Source organism: Sciurus vulgaris (assembly GCF_902686455.1).
Source record: "Sciurus vulgaris genome assembly, chromosome: 16".
NCBI classification, from domain to species: Eukaryota; Metazoa; Chordata; class Mammalia; order Rodentia; family Sciuridae; genus Sciurus; species Sciurus vulgaris.
Genome location: NC_136477.1, coordinates 47005624 through 47027912, shown reverse-complemented (window position 1 = coordinate 47027912; position 22289 = coordinate 47005624). Strand labels below are relative to the sequence as shown.

General features: G+C 41.5%; 1 protein-coding gene across 4 annotated transcripts in view; it reads left to right on the top strand.

The window, feature by feature from the left end:
* Positions 1 to 15565, top strand: part of GALNT15 (polypeptide N-acetylgalactosaminyltransferase 15) — a 41201-nt gene extending 25636 nt beyond the window's left edge. For 3 of the 4 annotated variants that reach the window (XM_079116459.1, XM_079116462.1, XM_079116461.1), the window contains exons 5-10: positions 1423 to 1540; positions 2901 to 3095; positions 9290 to 9421; positions 9833 to 9937; positions 12909 to 13052; positions 15220 to 15565. In XM_079116459.1, the coding sequence (XP_078972585.1) occupies positions 1423 to 1540; positions 2901 to 3095; positions 9290 to 9421; positions 9833 to 9937; positions 12909 to 13052; positions 15220 to 15366 (841 nt within the window). In that variant the 3' untranslated portion in view covers positions 15367 to 15565. The remainder of the gene's footprint in view (positions 1 to 1422; positions 1541 to 2900; positions 3096 to 9289; positions 9422 to 9832; positions 9938 to 12908; positions 13053 to 15219) is intronic. The other variant, XM_079116460.1, reaches the window with a different exon arrangement.
* The last annotated feature ends 6724 nt before the right edge of the window (positions 15566 to 22289 follow it).

Genomic DNA, 22289 nt, shown 5'->3' with positions numbered 1-22289 from the left:
AGGAAGAATTTAGCAGGATGAATATTAAAACATCATAAGTCTCAAAATACATCCAGTTTCATGAGTCATTCAATATTTGGGTTTTGGACAACTATTCTGTTAAAAAAAGATGTTCTAGATATCTTCTCTGTTTAACAAAACACCTCAAACTTAGTGGTGTAAGACAACAGCCATTTAATTAAGCTCCTAGATTCTGATCATGAGTTCTGAAAGGGCATGGAGGGGTAGGTGGGTGGTTGTCTCTGCAAAGAATATGGTGTATATGCAGATTAAATAAATTGCTCAATGTCATAAAACTAGTAAGAGGTACGTCCAAAGTTAAAACCTGAACAGCCAGGCGCTTGAGACCACCTACCTGCTTCACTACTATTCTGTGCTGTGTTGTAAGTACAAGTCCACTATTTGAAACTGCAGAACCCAGAGAGTTCTGAAAACCAAGCATATTTTCCTAATTCACAAGGCAGAGGAAACTACCCTGACTGATGTGGGTGGCGTCACAGCCTGATTTATCCCACTTACTGTGAATATTTGAATGTTTCACTAAAGAAATGTTGGTATGTTTGACTAAAGAGTCAAACCAGAGCTTATATGTAGTATATGACTTTTTAAAAATATTTTTAGTTGTCAATGGACATTTCTTTATTTATTCATTCATATGCAGTGCTGAGAATTGAACCCAGTGCCTCACACATGCTAGGCAAGTGCTTGACCACTTAACCACAACCCCAGACCACAGTATATGACTTTTTTTTTTTAAAGTGGTGTTCTTTTTTTTTTTTTTTTCAGTTGTAGATGGACACAATAACTTTATTTTATTTATTTACTTTTTTTACATGGTGCTAAGGTCACACCCAGTGCCTCACATATGCTAGGCAAGTGCTCTACCACTGACACACAATCTCAGCCCCAGTATATGACTTTTTAAAGTCCAAAAAATTCTGAATTAAAAACACACTGACCCATGGGTGTCAGAGAAGGAAGAGGGGCTCTCTGACACCAAAATTTAGTGAACATTTAAAATATGATCTCCACAGTGCTTTGCAGTCGACATCACTTATTTTGTCAAATTTCCACGAAGCCCAATTATGAAACACTATTTTATCCCAGTTAGAGGTGAGGAAACTGAGCTCAGAGAAGTTCCATCCCTCACCCAAGAAGGGCAAATAGTGAGTAACAGAGTTGGAAATCATTTCAAGTAATCATTACAATACTGCTTTTCAGTATTCGGACAATTTTTGTTTCCTTTTTACAAAATGTTTGGATTTCTGACATTGTTGTTTTTGCCCCATTCTTGAAATTAAAAGCACTGAGGTTCATTTGAACCCAGAGTCAGCCCACTGGAGCTCCCTGCCCTGTGGGCCCCAGCTTCACCTGCTGTGCTCCGGGTTCTGAATTGTCCTCTCTTGCCCATCTTCTCCACAGGAGCCCTGTGGTACCTGGAGAGGTGGTGGCTGTGGACAGACATTACTTCCAAAACACTGGAGCCTATGATCCTCTCATGTCACTGCGGGGTGGTGAAAACCTTGAAATGTCCTTCAAGGTACGTCCTGGATCAAGGGAGGACATGGTGGGGGGTGGGGTGGGGGGCGTCTCTGGAGCCGTGTGTGTGGTTACATCTTGGAGGCAGACATCAGAAATTCCTTGGGTCAGGGATGAGGCTGTGGCCGAAGTATGAATTCATGACAATGAGGTGTGTCAGACCTCCCATTCTCACCCTTCACCTTCTCTTTTGGGCCCTGCTTTGAACTTGACTTTCAAAACATGTTGTCAGGAAAGGACATACTATCAATCATTCACATCTTAGGGCAAAGATCACAGAGATTCTTGTGTATTCTCTGTTCATAACACACTTGGCATCTCAATTTTTTTTTTCAGTACTTCCAGTCTAAACAAATACCAACCCTACCAACCCATTCTGTGTATTGAGTAGTTTGGTCCACACGACTTAGTGTTTGTCCTAACAACTTAGTCCCTGCAGGGTACTGCTTAACTTCTCAGACCTTGGAATCTGGACACCCATCATTTTTTGCCCCATATTGACTTCACCATGATAATTTTTTTTTTGTTTTAAATCACGGAAGCCTCCAAAAACCCAACCCAACAAGGACATTCATCATCAAAAGCACAGAGATATGATGTTGAGTATGATCACCTCGAGCTTTTGTTCACACAGTGTCCAACGGACATTTTGTCTCTATTTCTCTCAGAAAATTAAAAATATCCCAGGTGCTCTTAGAGATCTCTGAGGCACCCTGGCACACATGGTTTGGTAACCCCTCCCGGGTGTGTTTCAGTTCATATGCTACCTATCCTACCACTGTTTTCATTTTAACTTTTATCCTTAAGAATGGCACGGAAGGCTTCCCGTCAAATGAACTTCAGGCATTTTGAAGTGGGAGGGAGCATTGAGGAGCAGGGAGAAACTTCTGGAAGTAGTGAAGACTGTTTAAGGAAGGCTCACTTTCACATCTAGCACATACAGTCCAGTGCATTTGCAATAGAAGCCTGCAAATGCTTTCAGAAACTCTCTGACAACTAGAGGCATCTTTTTCCTGGGGAAGCATCCTTTGGGGAGCAGGGTGCTAATACACCTGGGTGCCTCTCTTCAAGTGCTGAATCTGGCATCTGTTTCCATGGTGGCATGCTCAGGTAGCTGTGTGGGTGTGGCCTCTCACTTCTGCATTCCATTCTGGGAAAACTGTCCCCATTCTTCCCACCTTGTCACTCCCCTGCCCAGATTCCCAGATTTAGAAACTCCACCTTGAGTACTCTCATGATCTTGACCATTTTGTGCTCATGATTTCTGTGCATCTCACCAGACCCTGACCAACAGAGTCCCTTCCTTCCCACCATTCTTGGAAGTGGAGGGTAGGGTCATTTACTTTCTCCCTTCATGACAGGCCTGGCTCTGTGGTGGCTCCATTGAAATCCTTCCCTGCTCTCGGGTGGGGCACGTCTACCGAAATCAGGATACCCACTCCTCCCTTGAACAGGAGGCCATCCTCTGGAACAAGGTCCGTCTTGCTGAGATCTGGCTGGGGTCATTCAAAGAAACCTTCTACAGGAACAGCCCAGAGGCCTTTGTCTTAAGCAAGGTAAGAAGAGAGTCAAGCAGCAGGGGGTTCTGTGTCCAGTATAGGGCCACCTACTGGAGGCTGGGTCAGGAGGACCCCTCCCTCCTGCCTGGAGGGAAAAATGGAAACTTTTGGCTTGAGTTTCCCTGAGTTGCCCCCTCTCAAGTGGAGGGCCTGTCCTCTGTCTCTCCAAGCATCTCCAGGGGACATTACAGCTGATCTTGGCATAAAGCTCTCTGATGTCTATGAGATGACCTCTGAGGGATGTAACTCTTTACCACAGGGCCAGAGGATAGATTGGATACAGATAAATGATGAGATATGTCTCCAAGGGCCTTTCATCCTGAGCGAAGTGCTCAAGGCTATGGAATTATCCAATACAGGAAACAAATGCAAGTATAAAAATAGAGTCCAAAAAAGCCCAAAAATTGAAAATTGAAACATTTAATTAATAATCCACCTAGTACATTTTAAATTGGTCAATTTTATGGAGTGACACATAAATGCTCTTTAATGTGAGCTGTGGGCTTTCATTAATATTTGCCATACTGAGGTGGGGGCTCCAAGGGTGAGATACCCAGGACTCATAATGGACCTGGAACAGCTGCCACAAGCCCCTCACCAGCCAGCAGTGCTGAGTGTGAGCTGAACGTGAGGATCTCATGCTGTAGATGAAGGCAGGGACCCTTAAGTGCAGAGACATCCTGTAGCCAATAACTAGGCCTTTCCCTGAGTGCAGGGGATAGTCTGACAGGGATGCCCCATGGAGGAGCCCTGTGCCTGCCCTTCCTCCCTGGTCCTCTGGGTTCTGCCCCTGCTTATCCTAGATCCACTTGCTTCCCCATAGGAGAACAGCTCCAAGGCTTGGGCTGTTGGTGCTCTTTGAACCTCAAGGTTGTTTGTTTCTTTTACTGGGAAGTGCCGGGCTGGGGACGTGACTCAGTGGTAAGGTACTTGCCTGTCATGAGGCCCTGGGTATGGGGACGTGCTAATGATACACAAAGTCTCAGTTCAGTCCCAAGATCTAGACAGGTTACAGCCCCCTCTCATCCCCATAAGTGAGTGACATTTTTTGCACAGAGTGGCACACAGTGATGCTACAATTGACAGTCTCCTTATTTACTCCAAGAAGGGACCTGAAATGCAGGAAAAATTCTCACAAGGACACCACACATTTCTTCGCTAGCATCTTTTTCTTCTTCCATTCCCTCCTTCTCTGTCTGTGGGAAATGTTCAACTCCAAACCCTTCTAGAAGTCTACTAGTTATGCCTAGGCACTGTGAGCACATGATGGTTTAGGTTTAAATATTGATTTTTTTAGTTGTACGATCCTGAAAGTTACTTAATCACTTCGTGTTTCTGCTTCCTGACTTGCTAAGTCTTCCTTATGTTGTTGGGATAAGTTAATCAATGAATATATCCAAAGTCCTTAGAAGAGTGCATGGCACCAGGGAAATCCTGCCTGTGTATTTACTATCATCCTCATTGTCATGGCTACTAATCATCAACAAGAGTCAAGTGAGCACCTGCCCGCTGTTCTATGGGTCCTGCAGGGGACACTGAACCATGCCCAACACTGTCAGATTCCTGGTGGGGGCAGGAGCTCCCATAGTGGGACAGTGTCCATTAAGATAAGATTGACACATCCTAGACAAGCCCATGAGGGACACCTTAGGGAAGGTGATGTTTGAACTGTATCTGAACGGTTTCATCTCAGATGTCCACAGGACATCCAGAGGAGTGATTCCGGCCCTTAAGGGTGAGGGTGAGGCTAAGGGTTTAGGTTCTATCCAGTTGGCAATGGGGAGCAGGTGGTATTCCAAGAGAGTTCTATAGAAGTTCGCAGAGCTGCTCTGGTTTTTAATCTCTTACTTTCGTTTAGTCAAAGCATTTCTTTAATTATTTCCTGGGATGTTAGTATTTGCCCTTTGCTTTCAGAGGACAATTAATGTTGATACAGATTTCCTTTATAGAGAATTCTTTAAAAAGTGTTCAATATAGCACGGTTTCTAGGGTACTAGATGAACCTCCGCCAGGCAGGCATGCTAGGACATGGTATGATGGCTGCAGCCAGTCCAATGCAGCAGCATGGAAATTATTTACAGACCTTCAACCTTCTTCCCATGATTGTTGGTGCAATTAAAAGTTCTTGTAAATATGCACTTGGCTCCAGGCAATTACAGAAATTGGGAATTGACGTGATGCTAGCTTTTTAAAAGCCTGGCTGAGCTGCTTTCAAGAAAACTCAATCTAGTTGGTGATTGTTTTTTTTTTTTTTTTTTTTTTTTTTTTTTTAAAGAACTTGTTTGTGTTTAGCCAACCTCTTAATTCTACAAAATAGAAATCTGAGGTCCCTTGGGAAAGTAAATTGCTAAAGAAAAATAGGGAGAGATGCAAAACCAGAGTTAGAAGTATAACAGAACTAGAACTTGTTCTACCTTATAGCAGTTTCTTTTCCACCTCTTAGCTCCCTAACATCTGGAAACCCTAATCCTCAAACATAGGCACCACCTACTTCTGGGAACAGCTGGAATCCCATAAAGCATCTCTCCTCTGTGGTTTTGTCTGAATTTGTGGAGAGGTAGCAATGTGTTTGGTATATAGAAGATGCTCAATAAATGTTCACAGACTCACACACTCAGCAAAGGTCAGGACAGCATTTATCCTGCTTTACTGCTGAAATCTCCAATATTTGGTTCAATCCCAAGTGCACAGTAGGTGCTCCATAAATGTTTACAGATGGAGAGAATGGGTGGTAAAAAAAAATGCTAAATTGAAGCCAAGCTTTGGCACTCACCTTGAAGCTAACAATCCTGGAAAAGTCACAAGAACTGCTGTAAAGATAAAATGAAATGTGCTTTGGAGAAAGTAAAGTATCATCTAAATGCCAGGCTTACTTTCATAAAATCTACGTATGAGTTACTCTTTTGTTTGTCCACTTGGACATTCATTTTCTGACATTAAGATTTTCTTTTTGTGGGACTGGAGATTGAACCCAGGGCCTCATATATGCCAGGCAACTACTTTATCACTAAGCTACAAACTCAGACCCTGAGTGTTCCTTTTCTGATCCACAAACTCCCTCTTTGTTCATTTGATGACTTTTACAAGGAGAATATGGAGCTCCTACTGGTCAGTGAGAAGAGCTTTGGCAGGGGATCTCTCTTTGTCTCTCTCAATTCATGTTTTGGAAAGGTCCTACCACTTAGTTGGATGTCAAGATTTCAGGGACAGGCCTGCCTGACGGTGTTTGATAGCATTCACTTGCTTTAAATTTAAATATTTAAAAAATAATTTTGCTCTAAAGATTTCCAGCCCTCCCAAACCCTCACATGCATTTCAAGATACAGAAATTTGGGCACTCAAAAGACAGCCTGGGCCTCACTGCTGGGGGAAGCCCCCGCCTTCTCCTCTCTCAGGCGTAGTTATGCAGGAGGGAAAGCTTTGTGTGCCCTGCACACAAGGGTTGGGCAGATTTGCCAATTTGTCTCTCACCAAGAAAACTGAAGGTAAAACTTGCATGAAGGAATGTTTCTACTTTGATGACAAAGTCCAATTGTGGGAAGGACTGGGGAGATCTCAAACACCAAGAATGCCAATAAACTATCTAAAAAAGAAACCTAACTTCCTTAAAGAAAAAAGTAAAAGATCCCGTTGGTTTAATGATGGGTAAATATGCTGAATAAACAAAAGATCCCAGACCTAGAGAAGTTGTTTTCAAACTGTGGAGATGACGGCCAGGAGAAACGTCTAAAACACAGATTTCAGGGTCCCTATCTCAACCAACTGAATCACAGTCTGAGGCAGGGCCTAACAGTCTACCTTTTTTCTTTTGTCTATGAAAGATCCACTTTTCAACTTTAAAATGGAGAATTTTATGATTCACCAATTATGTCTGAATAAAAAAAAAAGATATAAATGCCCAATTAATTAATTCAAGAAAATTAAGGCATATCACATTGCAATTTAACTTTATAAATATTTTAAATATTTGTTACTTATTTTATATTATCAATATCATGTTTTTATTGATCCATTATAATTGTATGTACCAGTGGGATTCATTGTGACATATTCAAACATGTTCATAAATTGATCAATTTCATTCCCCAGTAGTTCTCTTTCCCTCCCCTCTCCCCTCCCCCTGATCCCCTTCCTCTACTGATCTCCCTTCTATTCTTTTTTACTGGTGCATTATAATTATACATAAAAGTGGGATTCATTGTGATCTATTTGTACATGTACAGTGAATTATCTGCCCCATTTCATTCCCCAGAACCTCTCCTTTCCTTCCCCACCTTCTTCCCCTTCAATCCCCTTCCTCCACTCTACCTTTCTCCCTTCTATTTTGATAAGACTCCTTTTTATTTCTCTGTCTCTCTCTATGTATAGCTTCTGCATATAAAAGAAAACAGTTGACTTTTGATTGTCTAAGTCTGGCTTATTTCACTTACAGTTTTATCTATTTGCCAGCCGATGACATAATTTTATTCTTCTTTATGACTGAGTAAACCTCCATGATGTATATATACCACATTTTCTCTATCCATTCATCTGTTGATGGACACCTAGCCTCATTCCATAACTTGTGAACTGCACTGTGATTATACTATTGTGAATTGCACTGCTATAACTCTTCAATACACTGATTTTAATACCAAGGAGTGGAAAAGTTGGATCATATTGATGTCGGTGATGAGAATCAATCAGGACCAAGGTCCATTTCCCCAGATGTTGAAGATCAAACACCCAAGAAACCCCATGGCAAGCATAGAAAACACGTTTTACTTAAAGGATAGAACAGAGATAGACTTCTCTGCAGAGAGGCAGGCCCAGAGCTGGGTGTCCACAAAAGTGGGGGTGTCCTGCCCCTTTTATATAGTTTAGAGTTCCTTTGTTCTCATGCCCTCCTCCTCCCCTTATCTTAGTGACCAAAATGTGGGACAGAAACCTTCCAGGGGTGCCTATCTGTGTCTGCCCAAACAGGCAGGAAAGGAGCTGTCCAGGATGTGCTTCATTAACAACTCCTACAACTCCCTGCAGGGAGGAACAATTCCCTGGAAGCAGGTAGCCTTGGCAACAGGCTGGGGAGGAGGGGGAATTATCCTAGAGATACTAGCATTTCATTTCCTCCTTTGGAACCAACTCCCATCTCTCTGACCCAATCATTTATTACCTACCCTGACTGTCTTTTTGTTCCCTGGCCTCAATGTGGTAGGAATCTACATTTTTTAACAAGCTCCTGGGAATGCAGGTGCTCAGAGCATCACACTTTGAGAAATGCCAAAAGGATGTCAGTATGGCAGACTCTTACTCTTCCCAATATTTCTATCTGAGAACTACCACAGGAAAAAGCAGAATCAAGCCAAATTCACTTCACACAACCTGCTGGTCCCATGTCTTATTGTCAGATGAGAGGCCATCGAGGTAGAACTGGGACAAGGACAATGCTCTTCTTCTCATCCTGAAAGGAAGAATGATGATGTCTGTCTGTCCCTGTCTCTGTCTCTCTCTTTGGTCTTCGGCTATTGCAACCCCTCCTTAGAGTCTCCCTTTGATATAAAAATATCCAGGACTTAGCTCTAAACTCCTGGGTGGTGTCCTTTGGGTCTTATCAACATAACCCAAAACATTAATTTATGCTAGTGTGAAGGATTTGACCAGATATATCTGTCCTAATACAATTGTATTCTAAAGGAGGATCTCAAGGAGTGGGTATAGTGTAGCCCTAACAAATGATTCATTAAGGGAGGAAATTGGGGACCAACAAGGAAAGAAAGATAAACTTGCCTCATCTCATCCCTCACCCTGCAGTTTCCCAACTGATGTTATCTCAGCTATCTCTAGGCCACTTCCTGCCTCCAGCAGGCCACCACACCAACCCAGGTGCAAAACCCCACTATTTCACCTGTTTCCACAGAAAAGTCACAGATATTATGGTCTTTGTAGACTAAAGATTTGGGAGGTTTTGGGAAGGGGGTCATATCAAAATCATGCTGGTTCCACATCTCTGTCTAGGGAAGATCCATCCAATTCTGTCCCTTCCAAACCCTCTACTGACACATGACTCCCCACCTTGGCCCAGCAGCCCTAGGAACTGTGATCATGGGTCCCTCACTATTGTCCCAGTCCTTCAGCCTCTTCCCAGCCACCTCTGTCCCTCCCCTACCATGTGAACTATCCTCATCTTCCTACTGGTCCTTCTCCTCCCACAGGCCGAGAAGCCAGACTGCACAGAACGCATGCAGCTGCAGAGGAGACTGGGATGTCGGACATTCCACTGGTTTCTGGCCAACATCTATCCTGAGCTGTACCCATCTGAACGCAGGCCCAGGTTCTCTGGAAAGGCAAGGCATGACCCAGGGGAGCTGTGGAGGAAAGAAGGGAGAGGGAAGATTCTCAAGACAAGAACTGCATGTTCAAATGCTCTTCCGTTGCCCTGGAAGAAGTCACAAGCTCAGCAGGGCCTCAGAAATCTTCAGTGCCTCCCTGGCCTCTATGCCAGCCTGAATAAGGTGGCTAGGTTACCCTAGAACCTGCCCCAGATCCCCTCACCAGAACAATGTGGCCTGCCTCCTCCAGAAGGTTTGTCCCTTAGGATCAGTGGCTTCAAATTGGCCCCACACAGTGTGGCCTTAGCACTGTGCCCTAAGCTTCTGCCCAGAGAATGAAGGAGAGGAGCCAGGCCTGGCCAGGGTGTCTCTGCCATGGAGATTATAGACGCTGGGATTCACTTCTGTGTGCATGTCCGCTTTCAGCTCCACAACACTGGATTTGGCTTCTGTGCAGACTGCCAGGCAGAAGGGGACATCCTGGGCTGTCCCATGAGGCTGGCCCCTTGCAGTGACAGCCAGCAGCAGCAGGTGGGTGATCAAACTTCTCAGGAGGGACAGCAGCCCAAAGAAGACTTGCAAGTGGGTGCCATTTTTCTAAGGTGCCCTTCACTTACCTCTGAAGTAGCCCTTTTCCGTGGTCCCATGTCCCCCACTGTGAAGACTCAGAACAGCCCTGTCCACCTCACCCCAAGCTATAATAACAGACATGGGCCAGAATCTAAGAATGCACTATCTTAGTTAGAGGGAAATATGGAGGTTATTCAGCCTACTCTCTCACTTGGCTGATGAGAAAGCTAAGGCATAGAATCACTAGCTCAGGGATTGCAGACTCACATGCCTCCAGGGTTGAGGCAGGTCCAAGTGTCTAAGGAGAGAAGAAGGTAATTGAGTCAGGGGAAGAATCTAGATGCAGCAAGATCACTCCAGCATCCAAGTAGGACTCTTGGTCATTTGGAAGGTCTCAGGGTATTTCTTAATCTCTTTAAGACTTCTATTGTGGAATAATGCTAAGGGAATAGAAAGCCCCCTTTGATACAGAGGGTTGATGGGTCCGCTTCTTTTTACAAATTGGATGATAACCTAGCAAGTGTAACCCGTCCCCGAGTGTGTTAGTCAGCTTTGTATCACTATGACCAAACTACCCAACAAGAAAAACTTAGAGGAGGGAAAGTTTATTTTGGCTCATGGTTTCAGAGATTTAGTTCATGGTGGGTCAAGGTGAGGCAGGACATCATGGCAGAAAGGGGTGGAGGACAGAGGCTGCTCAGGACATGGCAATCAGGAAGTAGAAAGAGTAGAAAAGCCGCCACAGGGAAGATGTACCCTTCTAGGACACACCCTCAGTGACCCACCTCCTTCAGCCACACCCCACCTGCCTATAGTTACCACCCAGCCAGTCCATTCAAACTAGAATGGACTGATTAAGTTACAGCTCTCTTAATCTGATCATCTCACCTCTGGAGAGTCCTGCATCAACACCTCATATCCAAACCATACAGTCAAGTCTCTCTGCTTTCAGACTGTGATAGGAGTTAAGCTATCATACCCCCAAATTCCCTAGAAAATAAGCAACAAAGTACAGTTTCTGGAGGTATTCATTGGACTAGTCAAGTGAGGCCCCTGAGCCTGGGGTGAAGGAGGGGATGTGTGGAAGTTCTGGAGCGGGCTTTGCAGAGCAGACCCTGGACCTGGAGGGACATAAGGAAGGAGAAGTTCAGGATCCACCTGGCTTCTTCTGGCTCTTCCCTTTACCAGGCTTCCAGAACATACTGTTAGGCATTCACACCAGACACAAGGGATGAGGACATAAATATAAAGTGCTAAGCGAGGAAGCTGAGTGAGGATGACAACTGTTCAGACATAGCTGAGTTTGAATCCAAGTGCACCCATTTGTGAGTTGTGTGTTCTTAGCAGGCATCTTACCCTCTCTCAGTCTTGGTTTCTTCATCTGGAAGTGGGGTATCTTAACCTCTCTATCTGGAAGTGGTGCAAACAGAAGATTAGTTCTTTTCTGTGCTTTTATTTTTTATTTTATTTATTTATTTATTTATTTTGGCGGTACTGGGGATTGAACTCAGGGCCTTGTGCTTGCAAGGCAAGCACTCTGCCAGCTGAGCTATCTCCCCAGCCCCTGTGCTTTTATTTTGAGGAGTCTAGTGAGGACTTCTGGAACCAGCAATATTGTAAACTAGATAAGCTGAAATTCCCTCTCTTAAATACTTAGATAGGATATGCTGGATTAAAAATATATGTGAAAAGTCCTTTTTTCATGAAGAAGTAATTAATTTTACAAGAAAGATAGGAAAATCTCCAGGGACAAAATCAACAGGCGACTGAACACGGAGTCATAGGGCTTGGGCTAAGCCACCTACCAGGTGGGAGGGCATGGTTTCCAACCTTAGGAATCCAGGGGCATCAGCTCCCTCAGGCAGGAGTAAGCACCAAGAGCCCTCCTGCAGTCCAGAGGAGATGAGAAGGTGGAAATGAGACTCCCATATAAAGCCAGCTTTAACCTTCACAGAGGAACTCATTCTTGGAAAGTTCTAGAAATATCCACCTCCTGCTACAGGGAAATGGCAAGGAAAAATGTCACCACAGGGGATTTAAGTAGGAAAAAATTACTCTCCCTTAAGAATTGCCCACAAGCTTGCCTCTAACATGTGTTCAGTGTTCAAATTTATGCTAATTGTGTGGTCTGGAAATCCTCAAGCGGGACAAGCTACTTAATTCGCAGGTCTCAGTGCAAAATGAAAGTGTGGTATCTCTAATTTGACAATTAAGAATTTCAAGACAGTGACAGCAGAGCAGAGTATATTAAACCAAGATCATTAAACCCTTCTAAGCAAGGCCCCATGTGATTGCACGGGTTGCATGCCCATGAAGCCAATCCTGTCACTAGATCACAAAATTAACATAAAAAATCAGTTCGGGCTGCATTCAGCAGGAACAAACAGAAAAGGTTTTGTCAGGTTATGCCTTTCAATTAGCCTACACAGGCTTAGTGGACACAGTTAGAGCCCCTCTACAGAGGTACGCACAATCCAATACTACAAAACACTGAGGGTAGTCCTGACCAGAGCAAATCGGCAGATACCATCAACAGCAGGGAAGTGAGTCTCAGGAGCAGGTAAGTCCTCTTCAGAAAGACATCAACTTGGGCATCAGAGAGGTTCCTCATCAGCCCTTCCAACAGTACAGTCACAAAACACATGGCATTCTTTATAGCTTTACCTATGATATAGTGAATAAATAAAATAATGGAGGACCATGCCAATATGGAAGTATGAACATGACAGCAGCCTGAATGTGGGGACTTCAGAGGTCAGGACCGAGCCTGCAGCATGTTTGTGGACTTACCATGACATACAGTCCTGCAGACCCCAGTAGAATCTGAGGATGGGCCCTATGCGCCAGCTCTATTGTGAGTTCTTTTAGCCTCATCTCCATCTCTGGGAGGGTCTCTTGCTAGCAGTGCTGACAACCATTCCCTCTGTCCCAGCAGCTGGAGCACACCAGCAGGAAGGAGATCCGCCTTGGCAGCCCACAGCACCTGTGCTTCGATGTCAGGCGAGAGCAGGTGATTCTTCAGAAATGCACGGAGGATGGTCCTGCCATCCACCAGCAGCACTGGGACTTCCAGGAGGTGAGCAACACATTTGGGAAGGTTCAGCAGTGTTGCTGGTGGGAAAGAACCCCCAGTCAGCACATCCCGGGTTCTTCCAAGAGGTCAAGTGTTCCATAAGGCCTCGTGGAGGAGGGGGTGGGTAGGTAAAGGCAACCCATCAGAGAAATGTACCATTGAAATGTACAACCAGCATCATGAAATGTACTCTTTGCCCCACCTCTGCATATCTCTGACCTTGATTAAGAGGGAAAGAGGGATCAGCCCCATTTTAAAGTTTATTAGCTCAGGTCACAAGTAGAATGGTAGAGAATGTTATAGAAATTGTCAGCCACCTTGGAGGTGTGGTGTGGGAATAAAGCAAAGTCCCTCTCTCACTAAAAAAAAAAAAAAAAATAGTATGGCCATAGATGTATAAATATCCCTTTCTTCCTTTTAATGCACATTCCATTATGAGCTTTTCATCCTTTTGGCAAAATTTTGACTCCTATGATCTCAGGTGAGAGAAATTCTAGATCCTTCAAGAGGCATGAAGTTCCAGACCCATCAAGATGTCATGAAGTTCCAGACCCATCAAGAGGTTATGAAGTTCTAGATTCCCGAGATTATGAAGTTCTAGATCCATGAAGAGGTTATTCACCAATAGATAGGAAATAGGGAAAGGAAGTACTTAACAGAGAATGAGCAAGTCCCAGACACAGGATTGAGAGAGAAAGTGACAGTATCCACAATACGGGTCTGCATGCAGCTTTTTCTCCAGTTCAAATCTTTTTCGAATTGAGTTAGCATATTAACATATTAATGCAACAAATATGCATTTTTTTTAACATTTCTTTTCTTTAACTCTGCTTGGGAGTAAAGAGGATAAAATAACTAAACAACTGTATGTGCTAGTACTATCAAAGCAGACTGTGAAAAGAAGAAATGTGCCTAATGGAAAATTTAAGCTGAACTCAATAAATAGTTGAGAACAAAGCTCTTGGGGCTTTGGTGACAAGTGAACCCAGGACTCAGGGGCCCACACATGTGTGGAGAAGTCATAGAAATCAAGTTAAGGTATATTATGGATGATCATAAAGGATCATTCTAAGCAAAACCTGTGAATAAGAAATATTTTAGAAACAGCATTCTTAAGTAAGTAAAATATTAGCAAGACATGCCAAGCATATTTTAAGCATTAAGAAATAAGACCTTAAAAAGGTTTTATCATTCAGTTTGTAAAAGGAATGTGTCACTATTTATAATAGCCACAAATTGGAAGTAACCCACATGTCCATCCAAGGAAGAATAGATAAAGTGTGAATACACATTTATTGTTACAGATTAGTGATTTTCGTGGCTATGAGGCAGGGGAAAATGGGGAGTAATTGTTCATGGGTAATAGATTTCTATGTGCAGTGTTGAAAACATTTTGGAATTAGGGCGATGATTGCACAACTTTGTGAATGTGCTAAATACCACTAAAATATCTCTTAAATAAATAAAGAGGCATTTGTACATAATGATGGGATTTGTTGATACACATTCATACGTGAAATCTGGTGGATTCTGAGTAGGGAGCAGTCTTCTGAGCATGACTAGTTTAGACTTTCAGTATATCCTTGAAGTCTTTCTATGGTAACCTGGGGGCTGAAGTCCTGAATTTTAGCATTAACAGGGTAGAATTAATTCAACCATTTTCTTTTTTTAAATTTTTTTAGTTGTAGATGGACACAATACCTTTATTTTATTTATTTATTTTTATGTGGTGCTGAGGATAGAACCCAGTGCCTAACACATGCTAGGCAAACACTCTACCACTGAGCCACAAACCCAACCCCTTGGTTCAATCCTTTTGAAAGCAGAAATGTATAGGTAAAATGATAATGAATGTCTCAAATACAAGTGTAAATACTGAACATACTCTAGTACCTCGAATTATCATAACTAAATCTTTCTAAGAAACTGTACAATTGTACAACAATAATAAAGATAATTGGATTAATGATCCCCCAAGTCTTTGAATGACATCAAAATTCTACGACAACCTAAATTAGATTTTATAGGAACCAAAAATGCTACTGTTCCTTTCCAGGCCAGTTCACACCACCTCTATTATTCTCTTAATGATCAGCACAAAACTTAAAAATATCTTTCTTTGTTGACTTTTGTGGGGAACTGGGTTTTCTTCTTTCTTTTCTCTTTTCAGAATGGAATGATTGTCCACATTCTTTCTGGAAAATGCATGGAAGCCGTGGTTCAGCAAGACAATAAAGATTTGTACTTGCGTCAGTGTGATGGGAAAGTCAGCCAGCTGTGGCGATTTGACCGAGTCCACCCTGTGGGTGAACGATGAATGGCAGTGGCAGAAGGAAAAAACGTGGGCAGTCACGGTTCTGCCCCAAGGGAACTAAAGGAGTATGTTTATTCCACAAAGCAGATTCTTTTGTGCTTGTGCTCCTGGTGCAGGAGAGAAGAAAGCTTTGTGAATCAATATCAGAAGCCCCTCCTTCTCACCCCTTATTTCACTGACTGCTGGCTGTTGAAAAAAGAAAGAGTGAATTCATTGTCTTCATCACTGGAGATGATCATCATATATCACAGAAGATTCTTTTTTTTTTTTTTTTTTTTTTTTTTTTTTTTTTTACTGAGCACATAACACTTGCTTTTATCCCTGAGAGACCTGGGCATGTCTGGCAGCATTGGGTACATCAATCCCATGGGTCAATTTCTTGATCTTCAAGTAGTCTTAACTTGGATTATCTGTGTGGCCAAACATGAGAAGTGAAAGAGCAAGAGGGTATAGTGTTCTGATAGTCCAAAAACTTTGATTAGGTTTATGGGCACCAATTTCATGTTCATTGGTGGAGCCATAGCTCAGAACGAAGGAAAGACACAGGGAGAAGCAGGGTAGGGTTGAAGAGAGGATGGAAAAGAGCTTTGGCTTGACTCTCCAGCTCAACTTAACCAGCTGAAAAGAGTCTGTAGACCTGGGATAAGACATTTTCATCTTAATGGGAATTTCCTTGAAACTTTCTACCTCCATTCTCCTGCACTAACTCTTCTCTCGCTTAATCCACCGTTGCAATAGTCATTGCTGTTAGAAGGAGCAGCACAGCCTGAGCATTCTCATAATAAATGTGTTTATACTTGATAAATTTCCTTGATGCCCTTTTAGGGGATTTGCATTGACTTGAAAAGAAATAATAAACTTTGCAAAAGTGCAAAACTCCTTGGAAGGGAAATGTGAGAGCCTGAGTCAAAATTCTTACCAGAGTAAACAGTGCTGGGTGTTAATGTCTGTGAGACCTGACAGGGTCATGTCTGAGACCATAGTATTTGTCTGGGACCCTTAAATATGTCTGTTGAATTCTCAAAACTTTGGGGACAATAAAATCACAGCAGAGATAAGGCTAACAAAAGAGAATGGTTCTCCTGGCTGTGACCTCGTTTGGCTATAAGAGTTGCTGAGTGGGGTTAGTTCTGCTGTTGAGAAAACACCATTTATGCCCACTTCTCTCCCAGATGGAGCTAGCTCTCTACATGGTAAGCTTAGAAACCTTTCCTTAAAGATCCTTCGGGATGTGTCAAATAAAAATAAATAGGTAGGAAATGTTTCCAGATCATACATATCGTAACTATGTATTCATCCTCTGTCTGCAAAGTCAATGGCCCACTGCATATCTCCATCCTTAGAACGCATCTTAGACCTGTGCTAATATGGTAGCCACTAGTTAAATATGGTGCATTTAATGGAAATCCACTAAAATTAGACAATAGTAAAAATAGTTCCTCAATTCTACTGGCCACATTTCAAGAGCTCGATAATCACATGTGGGGCTATTGGAAATCACAGATATGGAACATTTCATCAGCACAAACACTACTACTGGATCGCCCTTCTAGAGAGGAGATTTTGGCCACTGTCTTCTTGCTTCAGACCTGTCTCTATTTAAAACAAATTCCCCTGACATCCTAAGGCTGAGATGGAACTAAAAATTCTCAGATGGCAACCTTGTAAAGGGTATTAATGATTTAAGAATAAAAATTAAATAAGACATCTATTTTTTTAAAGAACCTTATTGTTGTCATTGTGGGTATTTGAAGTTGCCGGGATAAATTAATATAATTAAATAAAAGGCTGAATTCAATTGTGTAAGTTGTATTTGGTAGTAATTAACAAAAGGACCCAGATGGCTTATTGCTTAATTGGTTGAACAAAGCAAGAATGTGGTGTTTCTTGCTTCCTTAACCATCCCCATGATTTATGACTTTATTACAGAAATGGCTGTCAACTCAGTCCCTGGCTGGTACTTACAGACCCTTAATTTAAACAAAACAGATGACTCTATTTAGTTCTAAAAGACCCTCTCCTTATACTGTAACTAGAATTCAAATTCCTTTCTTTTCTGTGGACTCAGTATTCATTTTATACACAGTGATCAATTTAAAAGCAGAGAAACTTGGCAGTTGAGAGATCTGATTCCTGATCTTAATTTTATTTGTTTACCTGAATTTTATGATTGGATTTTTTTTTGCAGGGGGAGGGTACTGGGGACTGAATCCAGAGGCATTTTACCACTGAGCTACATCCCCAGTCCTTTTTACTTTTTATTTTGAGACGGGTTCTCACCAAGTTGTTGAGGGTCTCACTAAGTTGCTGAGGCTGGTCTCAAACTTGTCATCCTCCTGCCTCAGGCTCCTGAGTTGCTAGGATTACAGGCATGCACAACTGCTCCTAGTGACTGGAAGACTGAATTTTGTCATTACTCCCACCAAGCTCACCATCATTCTTAAGTATCCCATATTCTTTATGCTATTTCACAACAGTAAAAAAAAAAAAGTAGATGTCATCCCTGAAAATACCTTGATTAATTTCCTATTTTGCCTCAATGCCATAGATCCCACTGACAAACTTGGAATTCCAACCCCATAGATACCAGTTTCCCAGGCCCATGACAATGATGCTGCCACTGCAACAAAACTTGACATTTTAGGGCTGGGGTTGTGGCTCAGTGGTAGAGCACTTACCTAGCCAGTGTGAATCACTGCATTTGATTCTCAGCGCCACATATAAATAAATGAATAAAATAAATGTCTGTCAACATCTAAAAAAAAAAAAACCTTGACATTTTAGAGGTCATGTTATCATGTCCACCTTCAGGGGTTTCATTTTCTACTAACAGGCCTTGAAAGAGCCAGTTAGACAACAAGTGACCTGGGACCAGTCACCAAATCTGGACATACAAAATGTAAACAAGTCTCATTTTTTAAAGCACTCTGAAACAATATATGTAAAGTTGTGAAAACATTGAATAAAATATTGAGGTAGGCTGCCTTGCCGGACACAGCTCTGCTTACTCTACTATTAGTGCTTGTTCTTTTTGTTTAAAACCTTTATTTTATTCATTCATTTTTTTAAAAAATTTTATTGTAAACAAATGGGATACATGTTGCCTCTCTGTTTGTACATGGCGCAAAGGCATACCATTTGTGTAATCATAAATCCACATACAATAATGTTGTTTGATTCATTCTGTTATTTTTTCCCCTTCCCCCCACCCCTCCCATCCCTCTTTACCCTCTATACAGTACTTTCTTCCTCCATACTTGCCCCCCTCCCTAACCCTAACTCTAACCCTAACACTAACCCTTCCCTCCCCCCCATTATGTGTCATCCTCCACTTATTAGCGATATCATTCGTCCCTTGTCTTTTTGAGATTGGCTTATCTCACTTAGCATGATATTCTCCAATTTCATCCATTTGCCTGCAAATGCCATAATTTTGTCATTCTTTATGGCTGAGTAATATTCCATTGTGTATATATACCACAGTTTCTTTATCCACTCGTCAATTGAAGGGCATCTAGGTTGGTTCCATAGTCTGGCTATTGTGAATTGAGCAGCTATGAACATTGATGTGGCTGTATCTCTGTAGTATGCTGATTTTAGATCCTTTGGGTATAGGCCAAGGAGTGGGATAGCTGGGTCAAATGGAGGGTCCATTCCAAGTTTTCTAAGGAATCTCCACACTGCTTTCCAGAGTGGCTGCACTAATTTGCAGCCCCACCAGCAATGTATGAGTGTACCTTTCTCCCCACATCCTCGCCAACACCTGTTGCTTGTATTTTTGATAATCGCCATTCTAATTGGGGTGAGATGGAATCTTAGGGTGGTTTTGATTTGCATTTCTCTTATTACTAGAGATGTTGAACATTTTTTCATATGTTTATTGATTGCTTGCACATCTTCTTCTGTGAAGTGTCTGTTCATTTCCTTAGCCCATTTGTCGATTGGATTATTTGTATTCTTGGTGTAGAGTTTTTTGAGTTCTTTATAGATTCTGGAGATTAGTGCTCTATCTGAAGTATGATTGGCAAAGATATTCTCCCACTCTGTAGGCTCTTTCTTCACATTACTGATAGTTTCCTTTGCTGAGAGAAAGCTTTTTAGTTTGAATCTATCCCAGTTATTGATTCTTGCTTTTATTTCTTGTGCTATGGGAGTCCTATTGAGGAAGTCTGGTCCTAGGCCGACATGTTGAAGATCGGGGCCTACTTTTTCTTCTATAATCTGCAGAGTCTCTGGTCTGATTCCAAGGTCCTTAATCCATTTTGAGTTGAGTTTTGTGCAGGGTGAGAGATATGGGTTTAGTTTCATTCTGTTGCATATGGATTTCCAATTCTCCCAGCACCATTTGTTGAAGAGGCTATCTTTTCTCCATTGCATATTTTTGGCCCCTTTGTCTAGTATGAGAAAATTGTATTTATTTGGGTTTGTGTCCGTGTCCTCTATTCTGTACCATTGATCTACCTGTCTATTTTGGTACCAGTACCATGCCGTCTTTGTTACTATTGCTTTGTAATAAAGTTGAAGTTCGGGTATTGCGATACCCCCTGCTTCATTTTTCCTGCGAAGGATTGCTTTAGCTATTCTGGGTTTCTTATTCTTCCAGATGAATTTCATGATTGCTTGCTCTATTTCTGTAAGGTACGTCATTGGGATTTTAATTGGGATTGCATTGAATCTGTATAGCACTTTTGGTAGTATGGCCATTTTGACAATATTAATTCGGCCTATCCAAGAACATGGGAGATCTTTCCATCTTCTAAGGTTTTCTTCGATTTCTTTCTTTAGTGTTCTGTAGTTCTCATTGTAGAGGTCTTTTACCTCTTTTGTGAGATTGATTCCCAAGTATTTTATTTTTTTCGATGCTATGGTGAATGGGGTGGTTTTCATAATTTCTCTTTCTGAGGATTCCTCACTTATGTATGAAAATGCATTGGATTTATGAGCATTGATCTTGTAACCTGCCACTTTACTGAATTCACTTATGAGTTCTAACAGTTTTCTGGTGGAATTTCCTGGTTCCTCTAAGTATATAATCATATCATCCGCAAATAGGGATAGTTTGAGTTCTTCTTTTCCTATTCGTATTCCTTTAATTTCCTTGGTCTGTCTAATTGCTCTGGCTAGAGTCTCAAGAACGATATTGAATAGAAGTGGTGAAAGAGGGCATCCCTGTCTTGTTCCAGTTTTTAGGGGGAATGCTTTCAGTTTTTCACCGTTTAGAATGATATTAGCCATGGGCTTAGCACAGATGGCCTTTACAATGTTAAGGAATGTTCCCACTATCCCTATTTTTTCTAGTGTTTTGAGCATGAAGGGGTGTTGTATTTTATCAAATGCTTTTTCTGCATCTATTGAAATAATCATGTGGTTCTTGACTTTAAGTCTATTGATATGGTGAATTACATTTATTGATTTCCGGATGTTGAACCAACCTTGCATCCCTGTGATAAAACCCACTTGATCGTGGTGCACTATCTTTTTAATATATTTTTGTATGCGATTTGCTAAAATTTTATTGAGAATTTTTGCGTCAATGTTCATTAATGATATCGGTCTGAAATTTTCTTTCCTCGATTTATCTCTGTCTGGCTTGGGTATCAGGGTAATATTGGTTTCATAGAATGAGTTTGGGAGGGTACCCTCCTCTTCTATTTCATGGAATACTTTGAGAAGTATTGGAATGAGCTCTTCTTTAAAGATTTTGTAGAACTCGGCTGAGAACCCGTCTGGTCCTGGACTTTTCTTTGTTGGTAGGCTTTTGATGACCTCTTCTACTTCATTACTTGAAATTGATCGATTTAAATTTTGTATGTCCTCCTCGTTCAATTTAGGCAATTCATATGTCTCTAGAAACCTGTTGATGTCTTCGAAATTTTCTATTTGGTTAGAATATAGATTTTCAAAATAGCTTCTAATTATGTTTTGTATTTCAATCGTGTCTGTTGTGATATTTCCTTGTTCATTCCGAATTTTGGTAATTTGGGTTTTCTCTCGTCTTCTCTTTGTTAGAGTGGCTAAGGGTTTATCAATTTTGTTTATTTTTTCAAAGAACCAACTATTTATTTTGTCAATTTTTTGTATAGTTTTTTTCAATTTCGTTGATTTCAGCTCTGAGTTTAACTATTTCCTGTCTTCTACTACTTTTGGTGTTGGTCTGTTCTTCTTTTTCTAGGGCTTTGAGCTGAAGTGTTAAGTTGTTTATTTGTTGATTTTTACCTCTTTTATTGAATGCGCTCCATGAAATAAATTTTCCTCTAAGTACTGCTTTCATAGTGTCCCAAAGATTTTGATATGATGTTTCTTTGTTCTCATTTACCTCTAGGAATTTTTTAATTTCCTTCCTAATATCTTCTGTTATCCATTCATCATGTAATAGCATATTGTTTAATCTCCAGGTGTTGGAGTAGCTTCTGTTTTTTACTCTTTCATTTATTTCTAACTTCATTATGATCTGATAGAATACAAGGTAGTGTCTCTATCTTCTTGTATTTGCTTACATTAGCTTTGTGGCATAATATATGGTCTATTTTAGAGAAGGATCCATGTGCTGCTGAGAAGAAAGTGTATTCGCTCTTAGTTGGATGGTATATTCTATAAATGTCCGTTAAGTCTAAATTATTGATTGTGTTATTGAGATCTATGGTTTCTTTGTTCAATTTTTGTTTGGAAGATCTGTCCAGTGGTGAGAGAGGCGTGTTAAAATCATCTAGTATTATTGTGTTATGGTCTATTTGGTTTCTGAAATTGAGAAGGATTTGTTTGACATACATGGATGAGCCACTGTTTGGGGCATAGATGTTTATGATTGTTATGTCTTGCTGATTTATGGTTCCCTTAAGCAGTATGTAATGTCCTTCTTTATCCCTTTTGACTAGTTTTGATTTGAAGTCCACCTTATCTGTAATGAGGATGGATACCCCAGCTTT